This window comes from Salvelinus fontinalis, chromosome 31 (genome assembly GCF_029448725.1).
Source record: "Salvelinus fontinalis isolate EN_2023a chromosome 31, ASM2944872v1, whole genome shotgun sequence".
Lineage (NCBI taxonomy): Eukaryota > Metazoa > Chordata > Actinopteri > Salmoniformes > Salmonidae > Salvelinus > Salvelinus fontinalis.
Window position 1 is genome coordinate 1,586,857 of NC_074695.1, and position 20,672 is coordinate 1,607,528.

The 20,672-nt window shown below is 53.7% G+C and overlaps 1 protein-coding gene across 3 annotated transcripts in view; it reads right to left on the minus strand.

Moving 5' to 3' along the window:
- The window catches only part of uba1 (ubiquitin-like modifier activating enzyme 1), a 66,782-nt gene that overhangs the window by 22,517 nt on the left and 23,593 nt on the right, over nt 1-20,672 (minus strand). For all 3 annotated transcript variants that reach the window (XM_055891090.1, XM_055891088.1, XM_055891089.1), the window contains exons 8-13: nt 13,824-13,921; nt 13,318-13,464; nt 9,917-10,093; nt 5,046-5,156; nt 4,434-4,651; nt 3,825-4,006 (exon numbers count right to left, since the gene is read on the minus strand). In XM_055891090.1, the coding sequence (XP_055747065.1) occupies nt 3,825-4,006; nt 4,434-4,651; nt 5,046-5,156; nt 9,917-10,093; nt 13,318-13,464; nt 13,824-13,921 (933 nt within the window). The remainder of the gene's footprint in view (nt 1-3,824; nt 4,007-4,433; nt 4,652-5,045; nt 5,157-9,916; nt 10,094-13,317; nt 13,465-13,823; nt 13,922-20,672) is intronic.

Here is a 20,672-nt window from a genome sequence, read left to right on the forward strand (position 1 = left end):
AATATTTCAAGTTGAGCCAGCGTGCACCTATTTGCTAGCTAACACGGTATAACAGTTGAGCCAGCTTGGACCTATTTGCTAGCTAACAAGGTAGAGAGTTGAGCCAGCTTGGACCTATTTGCTAGCTAACAAGGTAGAACAGTTGAGCCAGCTTGGACCTATTTGCTAGCTAACAAGGTAGAGAGTTGAGATAGCTTGGACCTATTTGCTAGCTAACAAGGTAGAGAGTTGAGCCAGCTTGGACCTATTTGCTAGCTAACAAAGTAGAACAGTTGAGCCAGCTTGGACCTATTTGCTAGCTAACAAGGTAGAGAGTTGAGCCAGCCTGGACCTATTTGCTAGCTAACAAGGTAGAGAGTTGAGCCAGCTTGGACCTATTTGCTAGCTAACAAGGTAGAGAGTTGAGCCAGCCTGGACCTATTTGCTAGCTAACAAGGTAGAGAGTTGAGCCAGCTTGGACCTATTTGCTAGCTAACAAGGTAGAGAGTTGAGCCAGCCTGGACCTATTTGCTAGCTAACAAGGTAGAACAGTTGAGCCAGCCTGGACCTATTTGCTAGCTAACAAGGTAGAGAGTTGAGCCAGCTTGGATCTATTTGCTAGCTAACAAGGTAGAGAGTTGCGCCAGCTTGGACCTATTTGCTAGCTAACAAAGTAGAACAGTTGAGCCAGCCTGGACCTATTTGCTAGCTAACAAGGTAGAGAGTTGAGCCAGCTTGGACCTATTTGCTAGCTAACAAGGTAGAGAGTTGAGCCAGCCTGGACCTATTTGCTAGCTAACAAGGTAGAACAGTTGAGCCAGCTTGGACCTATTTGCTAGCTAGCAAGGTAGAGAGTTGAGCCAGCTTGGACCTATTTGCTAGGTAACAAGGTAGAACAGTTGAGCCAGCTTGGACCTATTTGCTAGCTAACAAGGTAGAACAGCTGAGCCAGCTTGGACCTATTTGCTAACAAGGTAGAACAGCTGAGCCAGCTTGGACCTATTTGCTAGCTAACAAGGTAGAACAGCTGAGCCAGCTTGGACCTATTTGCTAGCTAACAAGGTAGAACAGTTGAGCCAGCTTGGACCTATTTGCTAACAAGGTAGAACAGCTGAGCCAGCTTGGACCTATTTGCTAACAAGGTAGAACAGTTGAGCCAGCTTGGACCTATTTGCTAGCTAACAAGGTAGAACAGCTGAGCCAGCTTGGACCTATTTGCTAGCTAACAAGGTAGAACAGTTGAGCCAGCTTGGACCTATTTGCTAGCTAACAAGGTAGAACCGTTGAGATAGCTTGGACCTATTTGCTAGCTAACAAGGTAGAGAGTTGAATAGTTATGAAGACTCTTCTGTCTGTCTCCAACTGTTTGAAAAGCATGTTAGCCTGCCCACTTTGTTCAGATGTTGAAATCAAGTGACCTACCTTGTTTCTCAGAATGAGAACGAGTCAAGTTTCTTTTTATATAGCCCTTCGTACATCAGCTAATATCTCAAAGTGTTGTACAGAAACCCAGCCTAGAACGAGTTGCCTTATACAAATGCATCTTGTTATGCTCATGGCACATTTCTAAAACACCCGACTAGACAGCTAGTATAACGGCCTTTGGCTAAGATGTTGCTAGCGGTACGTGGTGCTGTAATGATGCGCGTGACAAACTGAACATTCATTTCCCAGAACCAATGTTTATGGATACTCCCCGTTTTAGTATGGTCTGTTCAGCGCGCAATTTGAGTAGTTGAGACAAATAAAATGAACTTCACCTCTGTTACAGCACACAGGGAGTTGTACCTGCTTGTTTTCAGAGAGGAAGTGATCTCATATCTTTGTTGTTGTGAGTGGGAGGGTCTCGGGAGAAAGAGGCAAAGCGAGAAAATCTGTCCAAATGGGTTTCTCTGGGTTTATTTAGGACGTCAGCTTGTCGCCTGCCTTTGGGACAATGATTCCCATTGTTAGGTCGGAGGGATGAGCATCTCATTATATACAGATCTCTGGTGTAAATGGGAAGGTGCACACAGCACAGAAAGAGCGAACGAGACCATAGAGACTACATGACAACAAGCGGACATAAACGCTCATAAAAACATTTAAATAACAAAAATGTTGATACTGCGATACAGGCATTTGTAATATAACAAAAAACTAATTTGATATCGCCACGGCCAAATTAAACCCCAGAAACATCACCCCTGTTTTATCATGTAAACCCCAGAAACATCACCCCTGTTTTATCATGTAAACCCCAGAAATATATATCCCCCTGTTTTATCATGTAAACCCCAGAAATATATATCACCCTGTTTTATCATGTAAACCCCAGAAATATATATCACCCTGTTTTATCATGTAAACCCCAGAAATATATATCACCCTGTTTTATCATGTAAACCCCAGAAACATCACCCCTGTTTTATCATGTAAACCCCAGAAACATCACCCCTGTTTTATCATGTAAACCCCAGAAATATATATATCACCCTGTTTTATCATGTAAACCCCAGAAACATCACCCTGTTTTATCATGTAAACCCCAGAAACATCACCCCTGTTTTATCATGTAAACCCCAGAAATATATATCACCCTGTTTTATCATGTAAACCCCAGAAATATATATCACCCTGTTTTATCATGTAAACCCCAGAAATATATATCACCCTGTTTAATCATGTAAACCCCAGAAATATATATCCCCCTGTTTTATCATGTAAACCCCAGAAATATATATCCCCCTGTTTTATCATGTAAACCCCAGAAATATATATCCCCCTGTTTTATCATGTAAACCCCAGAAACATCACCCCTGTTTTATCATGTAAACCCCAGAAACATCACCCCTGTTTTATCATGTAAACCCCAGAAATATATATCACCCTGTTTTATCATGTAAACCCCAGAAATATATATCCCCCTGTTTTATCATGTAAACCCCAGAAATATATATCCCCCAGAAATATATATCCCCCTGTTTTATCATGTAAACCCCAGAAATATATATCCCCCTGTTTTATCATGTAAACCCCAGAAATATATATCACCCTGTTTTATCATGTAAACCCCAGAAATATATATCACCCTGTTTTATCATGTAAACCCCAGAAATATATATCACCCTGTTTTATCATGTAAACCCCAGAAATATATATCACCCTGTTTTATCATGTAAACCCCAGAAATATATATCACCCTGCTTTATCATGTAAACCCCAGAAATATATATCACCCTGTTTTATCATGTAAACCCCAGAAATATATATCCCCCTGTTTTATCATGTAAACCCCAGAAATATATATCCCCCTGTTTTATCATGTAAACCCCAGAAATATATACCACCCTGTTTTATCATGTAAACCCCAGAAATATATATCCCCCTGTTTTATCATGTAAACCCCAGAAATATATATCCCCCTGTTTTATCATGTAAACCCCAGAAATATATACCACCCTGTTTTATCATGTAAACCCCAGAAATATATATCCCCCTGTTTTATCATGTAAACCCCAGAAATATATATCCCCCTGTTTTATCATGTAAACCCCAGAAATATATATCACCCTGTTTTATCATGTAAACCCCAGAAATATATATCCCCCTGTTTTATCATGTAAACCCCAGAAATATATATCACCCTGTTTTATCATGTAAACCCCAGAAATATATATCCCCCTGTTTTATCATGTAAACCCCAGAAATATATATCCCCCTGTTTTGTCATGTAAACCCCAGAAACATCACCCCCTGTTTTATCATGTGTGGCAGCAGACAACTGGTCCTGAATTAACAGGCCTGTCTTCGTTCTACCTCTGTACGTTACCCACAGCAACATGGCAGTAGGAAGTGCGTCTTACGTGCGTCGACGTTGTCCAGCGCGTTGGCGACTCCGTGGAGGCTCTCGAAGAAGTCGTCGTCGTAGACTCGCTCTGTGTCGGGCCCGACGCGGTTCTGGTGTCCCGTGATACGGATAGACGGGTTCATCTGCTTCACCGCCGCCGCCGCCGTCTCGCTCTTCATCTTCGTCACGTCCCACGGCCTGAACCAAACCACATACAACTATTTAAACACGCAACACTTCAGAAAATAAGTGACAATAAAAGATTCACAATTAAATGGTATTGGTCTCCCTGTATAGGGCACTATCTAACCCTAACCCCAGATCAGTAGTAGTGCACTATCAAAGCACCCCAGATCAGTAGTAGTGCACTATCAAAGGACCCCAGATCAGTAGTAGTGCACTATCAAAGGACCCCAGATCAGTAGTAGTGCACTATCAAAGGACCCCAGATCAGTAGTAGTGCACTATCAAAGGACCCCAGATCAGTAGTAGTGCACTATAAAGTAAACAGGGTGTCATTAGGCACACATCCAATGTCGAAAACAGTCAAAACACTGACAAAAGGCCAAGATAAAAGAGATGGGGGTTTTCACCCATTATTTAAAACCTCCTCCTCTTCTCTCACCTGAAGAGGAACTGTCTGTTGAGGTTGGATTTCTCTATGGTGTCCATGTCCGTCACGATGACCTCACCCTCCCCGCTGGCCAATCCAATCATGGCGAAGTTCTTCAGCAGCTCACAGCCAATAGCGCCAGCCCCAACCAGGAAGTAGCGCTGTTTAGCCAGCTCCTCCTGCAGCTTGGAGCCAAACACAGCGATCTGGCCGTCATAGCGACTGTTCCTCTGGGGAGGGGGAGGAGGGGTTTAGAGAAGCAGGTGTTTTATACTTCTATAACATGTGTTCTGTATCTACAGGGTCTGGATGTGTGACTGTGTGTGTGACTGCCACCCAACCAGCTGGCCCCACGACCCAACCAGCTACCATCTAGTGTGTGGTAAGTGTACATGGTAGGTAGGTGTGCGTGTGGTAAGTGTACATGGTAGGTAGGTGTGCGTGTGGTAAGTGTACATGGTAGGTAGGTGTGCGTGTGGTAAGTGTACATGGTAGGTAGGTGTGCGTGTGGTAAGTGTACATGGTAAGTGTACGTGGTAGGTGTACGTGGTAGGTGTACGTGGTAGGTGTACGTGGTAAGTGTACGTGGTAAGTGTACATGGTAGGTGTGTGCAGTATACTCACAGGGGCACAGTCCTCCTCAGTGAGCATGGCTCCTCCCTCTTCCTCAGACAGACACTCCAGAGCGTCAAAGTACAGCCACTGCATCACGGGCATGAACTTCCCTGTACACGCCTAGGACACACACACACACAGTTATAATACTGTACAGCCACCATCATGGACATGAACTTCCCTGTACACGCCTAGGACACACACACACAGTTATAATACTGTACAGCCACCATCATGGACATGAACTTCCCTGTACACGCCTAGGAGACACACACACAGTTATAATACTGCACAGCCACCATCATGGGCATGAACTTCCCTGTACACGCCTAGGACACACACACACACACACACACAGTTATAATACTGTACAGCCACCATCATGGACATGAACTTCCCTGTACACGCCTAGGACACACACACAGTTATAATACTGTACAGCCACCATCATGGACATGAACTTCCCTGTACACACCTAGGACACACACACAGTTATAATACTGTACAGCCACCATCATGGGCATGAACTTCCCTGTACACGCCTAGGACACACACACAGTTATAATACTGTACAGCCACCATCATGGACATGAACTTCCCTGTACACGCCTAGGAGACACACACACAGTTATAATACTGTACAGCCACCATCATGGACATGAACTTCCCTGTACACGCCTAGGACACACACACACAGTTATAATACTGTACAGCCACCATCATGGACATGAACTTCCCTGTACACACCTAGGACACACATGAACTTCCCTGTACACGCCTAGGACACACACACAGTTATAATACTGTACAGCCACCATCATGGGCATGAACTTCCCTGTACACGCCTAGGACACACACACACAGTTATAATACTGTACAGCCACCATCATGGGCATGAACTTCCCTGTACACGCCTAGGACACACACACACAGTTATAATACTGTACAGCCATCATCATGGGCATGAACTTCCCTGTACACGCCTAGGACACACTGTTATAATACTGTACAGCCACCATCATGGGCATGAACTTCCCTGTACACGCCTAGGAGACACACACACACAGTTATAATACTGTACAGCCACCATCATGGGCATGAACTTCCCTGTACACGCCTAGGACACACACAGTTATAATACTGTACAGCCACCATCATGGACATGAACTTCCCTGTACACGCCTAGGACACACACAGTTATAATACTGTACAGCCACCATCATGGACATGAACTTCCCTGTACACGCCTAGGACACACACACACACAGTTATAATACTGTACAGCCACCATCATGGGCATGAACTTCCCTGTACACGCCTAGGACACACACACACAGTTATAATACTGTACAGCCACCATCATGGGCATGAACTTCCCTGTACACGCCTAGGACACACACACACAGTTATAATACTGTACAGCCACCATCATGGACATGAACTTCCCTGTACACGCCTAGGACACACATGAACTTCCCTGTACACACCTAGGACACACACACACACACAGTTATAATACTGTACAGCCATCATCATGGACATGAACTTCCCTGTACACGCCTAGGACACACATGAACTTCCCTGTACACGCCTAGGACACACACAGTTATAATACTGTACAGCCACCATCATGGACATGAACTTCCCTGTAGACGCCTAGGACACACACACAGTTATAATACTGTACAGCCACCATCATGGACATGAACTTCCCTGTAGGGAGTTGTAGTTTTCATTAGGCAAATATTCAACCGAGTTCAGCACAGAAACATGGTAAATAACTACAATGGACCGTTTTCCAGCTCAGCGACTGATCAGAATCTGTCCAAAATAAGCTAAATGAGTTTCTTTGGGTTTATTTTGGACCTCAGCTTGTTGCCTACCGTCCTGTCTTTGTGACAACGACTTCCATTGTTAGAGACATGAGCATCTCCTCATTATATACAGACCTCTGGATGGTACACGTTTACGCCTGCTTCGTTCGGGTAGATACACACGGACCACATGAGAGGAAAACACGCAACAACGATAGAGAGAGAGACAGTTTGTCTACTTTGAAGAAGTAGTAAAATGGTTTAGTCAGACAGCTCTGCAGCGTACGTAGTCAGGCTAGCTAAATAGGATGACTACAGACAATACGGGGAGAACAGAGATAACGTGAGATGATAGAGATAATAGAGTTTGGCTGGCTGCTACCGTCTGAGCAGAGATGATGACTGTAACCTCTCTATGGTATGTGGGACGCTAGCATCCCACCTGGCCAACATCCAGTGAGATTGCAGCGCGCCAAATTCAAATACAGAAATACTCATAAAAATTCAGGAAACAAAACATATTTTACATAGGTTTAAAGATTAACATCGTGGTTTAAGGCATTGCATCGCAGCGCTAGCTGTGCCACCAGAGACTCTGGGTTCGAGCTCAGGCTCTGTCGCAGCCGGCCGCGACTGGGAGGCCCATGGGGCGGCGCACAATTGGCACTGCGTCGTCCGGGTTAGGGGAGGGTTTGGCCCAGCGTCGTCCGGGTTAGGGGAGGGTTTGGCCCAGCGTCGTCCGGGTTAGGGGAGGGTTTGGCCCAGCGTCGTCCGGGTTAGGAGAGGGTTTGGCCGGCAGGGATATCCTTGTCTCATCGCGCACTAGCGACTCCTGTGGCGGGCCGGGCGCAGTGCACGCTGACCAGGTCGCCAGGTGCACGGTGTTTCCTCCGACACGTTGGTACGCCTGGCTTCCAGGTTGGATGAGCGCTGTGTTAGCTTCTCTAGGGTAGGGGGCAGCATTCGGAATTTTGGATGAAATGCATGCCCAAATTAAACTGCCTGCTTCTCGGGCCCAGAAGATATGATATGCATATAACTGGTAGATTTGGATAGAAAACACTCTAAAGTTTCCAAAACTGTTAAAATAGTGTCGGAGTATAACAGAACTGATTAGGCAGGCGAAAACCTGAGAAAAATCCATTCAGGAAGTAGGATTTTTTTTGGTTTTGTAGTATTCTATTCAACGCCATTACAGTATCCATTGACTTAGGACTCAAATTGCAGTTCTTATGCCTTCCACTAGATGTCAACAGTCTTTAGAAATTGTTTCAGGCTTGTATTCTGAAGAATTAGGGAGTAAGAGCAGTCAATGAGTGGACACTTAAGTGTCACAGAGCTTTTTCATGCGCTCGACAGAGAGAGTGCCTTTCTTGTTTACCTTCTAAATTGACGACGTTATTGTCCCGTTGAAATATTATCGATTATTTAGGCTAAAAACAACCTGAGGATTGAATATAAACATCGTTTCACATGTTTCTATGAACTTTACGGATATAATTTAGATTTTTTGTCTGCCTGTTTTGACTGCGTTTAAGCCTGTGGATTACTGAAGACAATGCGAACAAAACTGAGGTTTTTGGATATAAAGAGATTTTATCGAACAAAATGAACATTTATTGAGTAAATGAATGTCTGCTGAGTGCAACCATATGAAGATCAAAGGTCAGGGATTCATTTTATCTCTATTTCTGACTTGTGTAACTGTTCTACTTGGCTGGTTACTGTTTGTAATGATTTGTCTGCTGGGCTATGTTCTCAAGTAATCGTAAGGTATGCTTCTACCCCCCCAAGCCATAAGACTCCTGAACATCTAATCAAATGGCTACCGAGACTACTTGCATTGCCCCCCCCCCCCACCCCTCTTTTACACCGCTGCTACTCTGTTATCTATGCATAGTCACTTTAATAACTCTACCTACATTTACATATTACCTCAATTACCTCGACTAACGCACCCCCCGCACATTGACTCTGTACCGGTACCCCGTGTATATAGCCTCCACTCTGTACCGGTACCCCCTGTATATAGCCTCCACACTGACTCTGTACCGGTACCCCCTGTATATAGCCTCCACACTGACTCTGTACCGGTACCCCCCTGTATATAGCCTCCACATTGACTCTGTACCGGTACCCCCTGTATATAGCCTCCACATTGACTCTGTACCGGTACCCCCTGTATATAGCCTCCACATTGACTCTGTACCGGTACCCCCTGTATATAGTCTCCACATTGACTCTGTACCAGTACTCCCTGTGTATAGTCTCCACATTGACTCTGTACCGTAATACCCTGTATATAGCCTCCACATTGACTCTGTACTGGTACCCCCTGTATATAGCCTCCACATTGACTCTGTACCGTAACACCCTGTATATAGCCTCCACATTGACTCTGTACCGGTACACCCTGTATATAGCCTCCACATTAACTCTGTACCAGTACCCCCTGTATATAGCCTCCACATTGACTCTGTACCGGTACCCTCTGTATATAGCCTCCACATTGACTCTGTACCGGTACCCTCTGTATATAGCCTCCACACTGACTCTGTACCGGTACCCTCTGTATATAACCTCCACATTGACTCTGTACCGGTACCCCCTGTATATAGCCTCCACATTGACTCTGTACCGTAATACCCTGTATATAGCCTCCACATTGACTCTGTACCGTAATACCCTGTATATAGCCTCCACATTGACTCTGTACCGTAATACCCTGTATATAGCCTCCACATTGACTCTGTACCGTAATACCCTGTATATAGCCTCGTTATTGTTATTTTACTGCTGCTCTTAAATGACCTGTTCCTTTAACTTCTTATCGTATTTGTTAAACTGCATTGTTGGTTAAGGGTAAGTAAGCATTTCACTGTAAAGTCTACTACATCTGTTGTATTCGACGCATGTGACTAATAAAATGTGATTTATTGGAGGGAGAACAGACACTATTCTCTCCCCCACTTTAACAAAGTGTTGGACAACAAACACATCCCTCCTTATACGTCCACACATATCAGAGAGCAGTTCTGACAAAACCTAAAGTGAGCAGCTCCTTACCTTCAGAACTTCCTGTGCAGCCAGTCCACCAATGAAAGCGTTGATTGGTGCCAGGTCGCCGGCGGAGACAAAGGCTAGTTTCTTAATGAGCGTGTCGTCCAGCTCGTCCACCTTGGCTGATCCAGTCTGGGCGGAGTTCACCTCTTTAGCCAGGGACACCAACTCCTCTCCATCAGCCTGGAACACACAGAAAAGCATTACATTAAAAAGCACTCACTAACTTTAAAAAAAATGGCAGCTACAAAAGGAAACAATCAAATTTGATAGGCAGGAGATTGTGGGTGTCCCTAAATAACTAGAATAAAGAGGTTAGCACACACTTAGGGAAATAGAAAATAAACTGAACATATTTACTCAGTCACAAGATTATGCATGAGCTTTTCACAAATAACCAGTCCAATGGAAAAGAATGGGATTATCAGTGTGTGTGTCAGGTAGGGTTGAGCGCTATCCAGATTTAAATATCGTCGTTCCTTCTATCATCCTTGGATTTACAGTATTACCGGCTTTGTACACAAGGGGGTGCCAGAAAACACACAAAAAGCCCATTGGGTGTCTATTACCAGAAAGCTAACAAAATGTGCACAAGTAATAGCAAAAGAAAATTGCCAAGACAGGCAGTCCAGCTCAAAGTTATACATAAATAGGTAGGAGCTACCGAATGTCATTTCGGGTGAGTTTGGACATTTACAAGCGAGTGTAAATGAGAGACATTGTGCAAACAGCCATCACAGTGAGGGGCTGCTGTCAACATACAGACTCAAATCTAACAGCCATCACAGTGAGGGGCTGCTGTCAACATACAGACTCAAATCTAACAGCCATCACAGTGAGGGGCTGCTGTCAACATACAGACTCAAATCTAACAGCCATCACAGTGAGGGGCTGCTGTCAACATACAGACTCAAATCTAACAGCCATCAGAGTGAGGGGCTGCTGTCAACATACAGACTCAAATCTAACAGCCATCACAGTGAGGGGCTGCTGTCAACATACAGACTCAAATCTAACAGCCATCACAGTGAGGGGCTGCTGTCAACATACAGACTCAAATCTAACAGCCATCACAGTGAGGGGCTGCTGTCAACATACAGACTCAAATCTAACAGCCATCACAGTGAGGGGCTGCTGTCAACATACAGACTCAAATCTAACAGCCATCACAGTGAGGGGCTGCTGTCAACATACAGACTCAAATCTAACAGCCATCACAGTGAGGGGCTGCTGTCAACATACAGACTCAAATCTAACAGCCATCACAGTGAGGGGCTGCTGTCAACATAGAGACTCAAATCTAACAGCCATCACAGTGAGGGGCTGCTGTCAACATACAGACTCAAATCTAACAGCCATCACAGTGAGGGGCTGCTGCCAACATACAGACTCAAATCTAACAGCCATCACAGTGAGGGGCTGCTGTCAACATACAGACTCAATCTCTAGCCACTATAATAATTAGATGTAATAAATGTATCACTAGCCACTTTAAACTACAAAAATCTCTGAAACTGGAAACACTTATCTCCCTCACTAGCTTTAAGCACCAGCTGTCAGAGCAGCTCATAGATTACTGCACCTGTACATAGCCCATCTATAATTTAGCCCAAACAACTACCTCTTTACCTACTGTATTTATTTATTTTGCTCCTTTGCACCCCATTATTTCTATCTCTACTTTGCACCTTCTTCCACTGCAAACCAACCATTCCAGTGTTTTTTTTACTTGCTATATTGTATTTACTTCGCCACCATGGCCTTTTTATATTTTTATTTATATATATATTTTGTTTGCCTTCACCTCCCTTATCTCACCTCACTTGCTCACATTGTATATAGACTTATTTTTCACTGTATTATTGACTATATGTTTGTTTTTACTCCATGTGTAACTATGTGTTGTTGTATGTGTCGAACTGCTTTGCTTTATCTTGGCCAGGTCGCAATTGTAAATGAGAACGTGTTCTCAATTTGCCTACCTGGTTAAATAAAGGTGAAATAAAATAAAAAAATAGAAAAAAAAACCTATGCCACTTTATATAATGTTTACATACCCTACATTACTCTACATCAGATATATATATATACTGTACTCTATATCATCTACTGCATCTTGCCTATGCCGCACGGCCATCGCTCATCCATATATTTATATGTACATATTCTTATTCATTCCTTTACACTTGTGTGTATAAGGTAGTTGTGAAATTGTTAGATATTACTTGTTAGATATTACTGCACTGTTGGGACTAGAAGCACAAGCATTTCACTACACTCGCATTAACATCTGCCAACCAAATAAATTTGATTTGAAATTAACAGTACTGTCTCTGGAGCAGCATGTCAGCATGTGTACACGCTGTGTGTGTGTGTGTGTGTGTGTGTGTGTGTGTGTGTGTGTGTGTGTGTGTGTGTGTGTGTGTGTGTGTGTGTGTGTGTGTGTGTGTGTACATGCTAGGGCAACAGGCCTGCCTGCTCTGAGAAGACGGGCCAAGAATGGAGAGGAGGAAAATGCAAAGAAATCAAGATGTTGGCATGTGAACAGAGAACTCCTCCAAAGGGCTTTGACTTCTCAAACACGGCAGACAGCCAACACACCAGGATGCCTAGTCACCTTGTTAATTCAGACACTTAGATAACGAGCCAGTTAAACTTAGGGGTTGCATATACAGGTGTGTGTACCTGACACCAGGGCTTGGGGCGCCTGCTGTGTTTCCTCTGGTAGCTGTGTAGAGCCTGGAAGCCCAGGTACAGGTAGGTGTGTGTGTGTATACAGGTGTGTGTACCTGGCACCAGGGCTTGGGCAGCCTGCTGTGTTTCCTCTGGTAGCTGTGTAGAGCCTGGAAGCCCAGGTACAGGTGTGTGTGTGTGTGTGTGCGTGTGTGTGTATACAGGTGTGTGTACCTGACACCAGGGCTTGGGCAGCCTGCTGTGTTTCCTCTGGTAGCTGTGTAGAGCCTGGAAGCCCAGGTACAGGTAGGTGTGTGTGTGTATACAGGTGTGTGTACCTGGCACCAGGGCTTGGGCAGCCTGCTGTGTTTCCTCTGGTAGCTGTGTAGAGCCTGGAAGCCCAGGTACAGGTAGGTGTGTGTGTGTATACAGGTGTGTGTACCTGGCACCAGGGCTTGGGCAGCCTGCTGTGTTTCCTCTGGTAGCTGTGTAGAGCCTGGAAGCCCAGGTACAGGTGTGTGTGTGTGTATACAGGTGTGTGTACCTGACACCAGGGCTTGGGCAGCCTGCTGTGTTTCCTCTGGTAGCTGTGTAGAGCCTGGAAGCCCAGGTACAGGTGTGTGTGTGTGTGTGTGTGCGCGTGTGTGTGTGTGTGTATACAGGTGTGTGTGTGTGTGTATACAGGTGTGTGTGTGTGTATACAGGTGTGTGTGTGTGTATACAGGTGTGTGTACCTGACACCAGGGCTTGGGAAGCCTGCTGTGTTTCCTCTGGTAGCTGTGTAGAGCCTGGAAGCCCAGGTGAAGCTGTCCTGGTCGTTCAAACTTAGCAAAGTCTGTCACCACAAACTCTGGCTCCGCCATTGATGCAGTCAGGGGTTTCTACAGAGAGGGGGGAGGAGAGGACGTCAGGGATAAGAGCCAGAGGAAGAGCAGGTGGTCGCTTCTGGCCAGTAGTTGACAGGATAACAACTAGTGGAATAGCCACATGCATTCAGATGGGAAATTACAAGCGTCCCAGTAACAAGAGGCTGTGTTGCCCAACAAGGATCGTTTATTTTTTAAACTAATTGGTCTTTTGACCAATCAGATCAACTCTTGCAAATAATAGGGCATAAAGATCAGAATTGGACTGCTTGTGTAAACGCAAACAAAATGTTCTAATGAGAAACACCACATGTTCAAAATATCCACCAAGTACCCGGTCATCACACCACGGGGGACAATGTGGAGGTACTTACGAAGGCCACCTTCTGGGGCATCTTGACCTGAGAGACGATGCCTCCCCTGACGTAGTCGGAGAACCCTGTGGTGTCACAGATACTGAAGGTGTAGGGGCCTGGATGGAGAGCGGGACGGAGAGAGAGAGGGAGGGGGAAGGAAAGATGAATGGAAGAGAATGTCTTTAGAAGATGCAGCCTGGTTCCCCGGACCACGACAGCAGCCTGGTTCCAGTAATGTTTGAGCAGTCTAGCCACCTCCTATGTCATTGCCACGCCAGTACTAAGTCATGTTGATGGCGCTATTGCCCAACCCACGACGACACAAACTGAGGGGTATCCTACGAAGCAGGTTTGAGTAGTTTGCGAGGTAACTTTGGTCAACTGACTTCAACTCGGGTTAAACGGTCATACGAAAGTGGCTCACCTTTTAGCCAGGTAAAATTCAATGGCAACGAAAGCTTCAGATTTAAATAACTCTGGTGTAGGCTAACTCACAGCGAACTCCACTATCCTGAATAAAGGGCGGCCGCGCGTCGGGGACCAACTAAAGGGCGGCCGCGCGTCGGGGACCAACTAAAGGGCGGCGGCCGCGCGTCGGGGACCAACTAAAGGGCGGCGTGTCGGGGACCAACTAAAGGGCGGCGGCGCGTCGGGGACCAACTAAAGGGCGGCCGCGCGTCGGGGACCAACTAAAGGGCGGCCGCGCGTCGGGGACCAACTAAAGGGCGGCCGCGCGTCGGGGACCAACTAAAGGGCGGCCGCGCGTCGGGGACCAACTAAAGGGCGGCGGCCGCGCGTCGGGGACCAACTAAAGGGCGGCGTGTCGGGGACCAACTAAAGGGCGGCGGCGCATCGGGGACCAACTAAAGGGCGGCGGCCGCGCGTCGGGGACCAACTAAAGGGCGGCGTGTCGGGGACCAACTAAAGGGCGGCGGCGCGTCGGGGACCAACTAAAGGGCGGCGGCGCGTCGGGGACCAACTAAAGGGCGGCGTGTCGGGGACCAACTAAAGGGCGGCCGCGCGTCGGGGACCAACTAAAGGGCGGCGGCCGCGCGTCGGGGACCAACTAAAGGGCGGCGGCGCGTCGGGGACCAACTAAAGGGCGGCGGCGCGTCGGGGACCAACTAAAGGGCGGCCGCGCGTCGGGGACCAACTAAAGGGCGGCGTGTCGGGGACCAACTAAAGGGCCGCGCGTCGGGGACCAACTAAAGGGCGGCGGCCGCGCGTCGGGGACCAACTAAAGGGCGGCGGCCGCGCGTCGGGGACCAACTAAAGGGCGGCGGCCGCGCGTCGGGGACCAACTAAAGGGCGGCGGCCGCGCGTCGGGGACCAACTAAAGGGCGGCGTGTCGGGGACCAACTAAAGGGCGGCGGCCGCGCGTCGGGGACCAACTAAAGGGCGGCGGCCGCGCGTCGGGGACCAACTAAAGGGCGGCGGCCGCGCGTCGGGGACCAACTAAAGGGCGGCGGCCGCGCGTCGGGGACCAACTAAAGGGCGGCGGCCGCGCGTCGGGGACCAACTAAAGGGCGGCCGCGCGTCGGGGACCAACTAAAGGGCGGCGGCCGCGCGACGGGGACCAACTAAAGGGCGGCGGCCGCGCGTCGGGGACCAACTAAAGGGCGGCGGCCGCGCGTCGGGGACCAACTAAAGGGCGGCCGCGCGTCGGGGACCAACTAAAGGGCGGCGGCCGCGCGTCGGGGACCAACTAAAGGGCGGCGGCCGCGCGTCGGGGACCAACTAAAGGGCGGCGGCCGCGCGTCGGGGACCAACTAAAGGGCGGCGGCCGCGCGTCGGGGACCAACTAAAGGGCGGCGGCCGCGCGTCGGGGACCAACTAAAGGGCGGCGGCCGCGCGTCGGGGACCAACTAAAGGGCGGCGGCCGCGCGTCGGGGACCAACTAAAGGGCGGCCGCGCGTCGGGGACCAACTAAAGGGCGGCGGCGCGTCGGGGACCAACTAAAGGGCGGCGGCCGCGCGTCGGGGACCAACTAAAGGGCGGCGGCCGCGCGTCGGGGACCAACTAAAGGGCGGCGGCCGCGCGTCGGGGACCAACTAAAGGGCGGCGGCCGCGCGTCGGGGACCAACTAAAGGGCGGCGGCCGCGCGTCGGGGACCAACTAAAGGGCGGCGGCCGCGCGTCGGGGACCAACTAAAGGGCGGCGGCCGCGCGTCGGGGACCAACTAAAGGGCGGCGGCCGCGCGTCGGGGACCAACTAAAGGACGGCGGCCGCGCGTCGGGGACCAACTAAAGGGCGGCCGCGCGTCGGGGACCAACTAAAGGGCGGCGGCCGCGCGTCGGGGACCAACTAAAGGGCGGCCGCGCGTCGGGGACCAACTAAAGGGCGGCGGCCGCGCGTCGGGGACCAACTAAAGGGCCGCGCGTCGGGGACCAACTAAAGGGCGGCGGCCGCGCGTCGGGGACCAACTAAAGGGCGGCGGCCGCGCGTCGGGGACCAACTAAAGGGCGGCGGCCGCGCGTCGGGGACCAACTAAAGGGCGGCGGCCGCGCGTCGGGGACCAACTAAAGGGCGGCGGCCGCGCGTCGGGGACCAACTAAAGGGCGGCGGCCGCGCGTCGGGGACCAACTAAAGGGCGGCCGCGCGTCGGGGACCAACTAAAGGGCGGCGGCCGCGCGTCGGGGACCAACTAAAGGGCGGCGGCCGCGCGTCGGGGACCAACTAAAGGGCCGCGCGTCGGGGACCAACTAAAGGGCGGCGGCCGCGCGTCGGGGACCAACTAAAGGGCGGCCGCGCGTCGGGGACCAACTAAAGGGCGGCCGCGCGTCGGGGACCAACTAAAGGGCGGCCGCGCGTCGGGGACCAACTAAAGGGCGGCCGCGCGTCGGGGACCAACTAAAGGGCGGCCGCGCGTCGGGGACCAACTAAAGGGCGGCCGCGCGTCGGGGACCAACTAAAGGGCGGCCGCGCGTCGGGGACCAACTAAAGGGCGGCCGCGCGTCGGGGACCAACTAAAGGGCGGCCGCGCGTCGGGGACCAACTAAAGGGCGGCCGCGCGTCGGGGACCAACTAAAGGGCGGCCGCGCGTCGGGGACCAACTAAAGGGCGGCCGCGCGTCGGGGACCAACTAAAGGGCGGCCGCGCGTCGGGGACCAACTAAAGGGCGGCCGCGCGTCGGGGACCAACTAAAGGGCGGCCGCGCGTCGGGGACCAACTAAAGGGCGGCGGCCGCGCGTCGGGGACCAACTAAAGGGCGGCGGCCGCGCGTCGGGGACCAACTAAAGGGCGGCGGCCGCGCGTCGGGGACCAACTAAAGGGCGGCGGCCGCGCGTCGGGGACCAACTAAAGGGCGGCCGCGCGTCGGGGACCAACTAAAGGGCGGCGGCCGCGCGTCGGGGACCAACTAAAGGGCGGCGGCCGCGCGTCGGGGACCAACTAAAGGGCGGCCGCGCGTCGGGGACCAACTAAAGGGCGGCCGCGCGTCGGGGACCAACTAAAGGGCGGCGCGTCGGGGACCAACTAAAGGGCGGCGCGTCGGGGACCAACTAAAGGGCGGCGCGTCGGGGACCAACTAAAGGGCGGCGGCCGCGCGTCGGGGACCAACTAAAGGGCGGCGGCCGCGCGTCGGGGACCAACTAAAGGGCGGCCGCGCGTCGGGGACCAACTAAAGGGCGGCCGCGCGTCGGGGACCAACTAAAGGGCGGCGCGTCGGGGACCAACTAAAGGGCGGCGCGTCGGGGACCAACTAAAGGGCGGCGGCCGCGCGTCGGGGACCAACTAAAGGGCGGCGGCCGCGCGTCGGGGACCAACTAAAGGGCGGCCGCGCGTCGGGGACCAACTAAAGGGCGGCCGCGCGTCGGGGACCAACTAAAGGGCGGCGCGTCGGGGACCAACTAAAGGGCGGCGCGTCGGGGACCAACTAAAGGGCGGCGGCCGCGCGTCGGGGACCAACTAAAGGGCGGCGGCCGCGCGTCGGGGACCAACTAAAGGGCGGCCGCGCGTCGGGGACCAACTAAAGGGCGGCGCGTCGGGGACCAACTAAAGGGCGGCGCGTCGGGGACCAACTAAAGGGCGGCGGCCGCGCGTCGGGGACCAACTAAAGGGCGGCGGCCGCGCGTCGGGGACCAACTAAAGGGCGGCGGCCGCGCGTCGGGGACCAACTAAAGGGCGGCGTGTCGGGGACCAACTAAAGGGCGGCGGCGCGTCGGGGACCAACTAAAGGGCGGCGGCGCGTCGGGGACCAACTAAAGGGCGGCGTGTCGGGGACCAACTAAAGGGCGGCCGCGCGTCGGGGACCAACTAAAGGGCGGCGGCCGCGCGTCGGGGACCAACTAAAGGGCGGCGGCGCGTCGGGGACCAACTAAAGGGCGGCCGCGCGTCGGGGACCAACTAAAGGGCGGCGTGTCGGGGACCAACTAAAGGGCCGCGCGTCGGGGACCAACTAAAGGGCGGCGGCCGCGCGTCGGGGACCAACTAAAGGGCGGCGGCCGCGCGTCGGGGACCAACTAAAGGGCGGCGGCCGCGCGTCGGGGACCAACTAAAGGGCGGCGGCCGCGCGTCGGGGACCAACTAAAGGGCGGCGTGTCGGGGACCAACTAAAGGGCGGCCGCGCGTCGGGGACCAACTAAAGGGCGGCGGCCGCGCGTCGGGGACCAACTAAAGGGCGGCGGCCGCGCGTCGGGGACCAACTAAAGGGCGGCGGCCGCGCGTCGGGGACCAACTAAAGGGCGGCGGCCGCGCGTCGGGGACCAACTAAAGGGCGGCCGCGCGTCGGGGACCAACTAAAGGGCGGCGGCCGCGCGTCGGGGACCAACTAAAGGGCGGCGGCCGCGCGTCGGGGACCAACTAAAGGGCGGCGGCCGCGCGTCGGGGACCAACTAAAGGGCGGCGGCCGCGCGTCGGGGACCAACTAAAGGGCGGCGGCCGCGCGTCGGGGACCAACTAAAGGGCGGCGGCCGCGCGTCGGGGACCAACTAAAGGGCGGCGGCCGCGCGTCGGGGACCAACTAAAGGGCGGCGGCCGCGCGTCGGGGACCAACTAAAGGGCGGCGGCCGCGCGTCGGGGACCAACTAAAGGGCGGCGGCCGCGCGTCGGGGACCAACTAAAGGGCGGCGGCCGCGCGTCGGGGACCAACTAAAGGGCGGCGGCCGCGCGTCGGGGACCAACTAAAGGGCGGCGGCCGCGCGTCGGGGACCAACTAAAGGGCGGCGGCCGCGCGTCGGGGACCAACTAAAGGGCGGCGGCCGCGCGTCGGGGACCAACTAAAGGGCGGCGGCCGCGCGTCGGGGACCAACTAAAGGGCGGCGGCCGCGCGTCGGGGACCAACTAAAGGGCGGCGGCCGCGCGTCGGGGACCAACTAAAGGACGGCGGCCGCGCGTCGGGGACCAACTAAAGGGCGGCCGCGCGTCGGGGACCAACTAAAGGGCGGCGGCCGCGCGTCGGGGACCAACTAAAGGGCGGCGGCCGCGCGTCGGGGACCAACTAAAGGGCGGCCGCGCGTCGGGGACCAACTAAAGGGCGGCCGCGCGTCGGGGACCAACTAAAGGGCCGCGCGTCGGGGACCAACTAAAGGGCGGCGGCCGCGCGTCGGGGACCAACTAAAGGGCGGCGGCCGCGCGTCGGGGACCAACTAAAGGGCGGCGGCCGCGCGTCGGGGACTAACTAAAGGGCGGCGGCCGCGCGTCGGGGACCAACTAAAGGGCGGCGGCCGCGCGTCGGGGACCAACTAAGGGGCGGCGGCCGCGCGTCGGGGACCAACTAAAGGGCGGCGGCCGCGCGTCGGGGACCAACTAAAGGGCGGCCGCGCGTCGGGGACCAACTAAAGGGCGGCGGCCGCGCGTCGGGGACCAACTAAAGGGCGGCGGCCGCGCGTCGGGGACCAACTAAAGGGCGGCGGCGGCGCGTCGGGGACCAACTAAAGGGCGGCGGCGGCGCGTCGGGGACCAACTAAAGGGCGGCGGCCGCGCGTCGGGGACCAACTAAAGGGCGGCCGCGCGTCGGGGACCAACTAAAGGGCGGCCGCGCGTCGGGGACCAACTAAAGGGCGGCCGCGCGTCGGGGACCAACTAAAGGGCGGCCGCGCGTCGGGGACCAACTAAAGGGCGGCCGCGCGTCGGGGACCAACTAAAGGGCGGCCGCGCGTCGGGGACCAACTAAAGGGCGGCCGCGCGTCGGGGACCAACTAAAGGGCGGCCGCGCGTCGGGGACCAACTAAAGGGCGGCCGCGCGTCGGGGACCAACTAAAGGGCGGCCGCGCGTCGGGGACCAACTAAAGGGCGGCCGCGCGTCGGGGACCAACTAAAGGGCGGCCGCGCGTCGGGGACCAACTAAAGGGCGGCCGCGCGTCGGGGACCAACTAAAGGGCGGCCGCGCGTCGGGGACCAACTAAAGGGCGGCCGCGCGTCGGGGACCAACTAAAGGGCGGCCGCGCGTCGGGGACCAACTAAAGGGCGGCCGCGCGTCGGGGACCAACTAAAGGGCGGCGGCCGCGCGTCGGGGACCAACTAAAGGGCGGCGGCCGCGCGTCGGGGACCAACTAAAGGGCGGCCGGGGACCAACTAAAGGGCGGCGGCCGCGCGTCGGGGACCAACTAAAGGGCGGCGGCCGCGCGTCGGGGACCAACTAAAGGGCGGCGGCCGCGCGTCGGGGACCAACTAAAGGGCGGCCGCGCGTCGGGGACCAACTAAAGGGCGGCGGCCGCGCGTCGGGGACCAACTAAAGGGCGGCGGCCGCGCGTCGGGGACCAACTAAAGGGCGGCCGCGCGTCGGGGACCAACTAAAGGGCGGCGCGTCGGGGACCAACTAAAGGGCGGCGCGTCGGGGACCAACTAAAGGGCGGCGCGTCGGGGACCAACTAAAGGGCGGCGGCCGCGCGTCGGGGACCAACTAAAGGGCGGCGGCCGCGCGTCGGG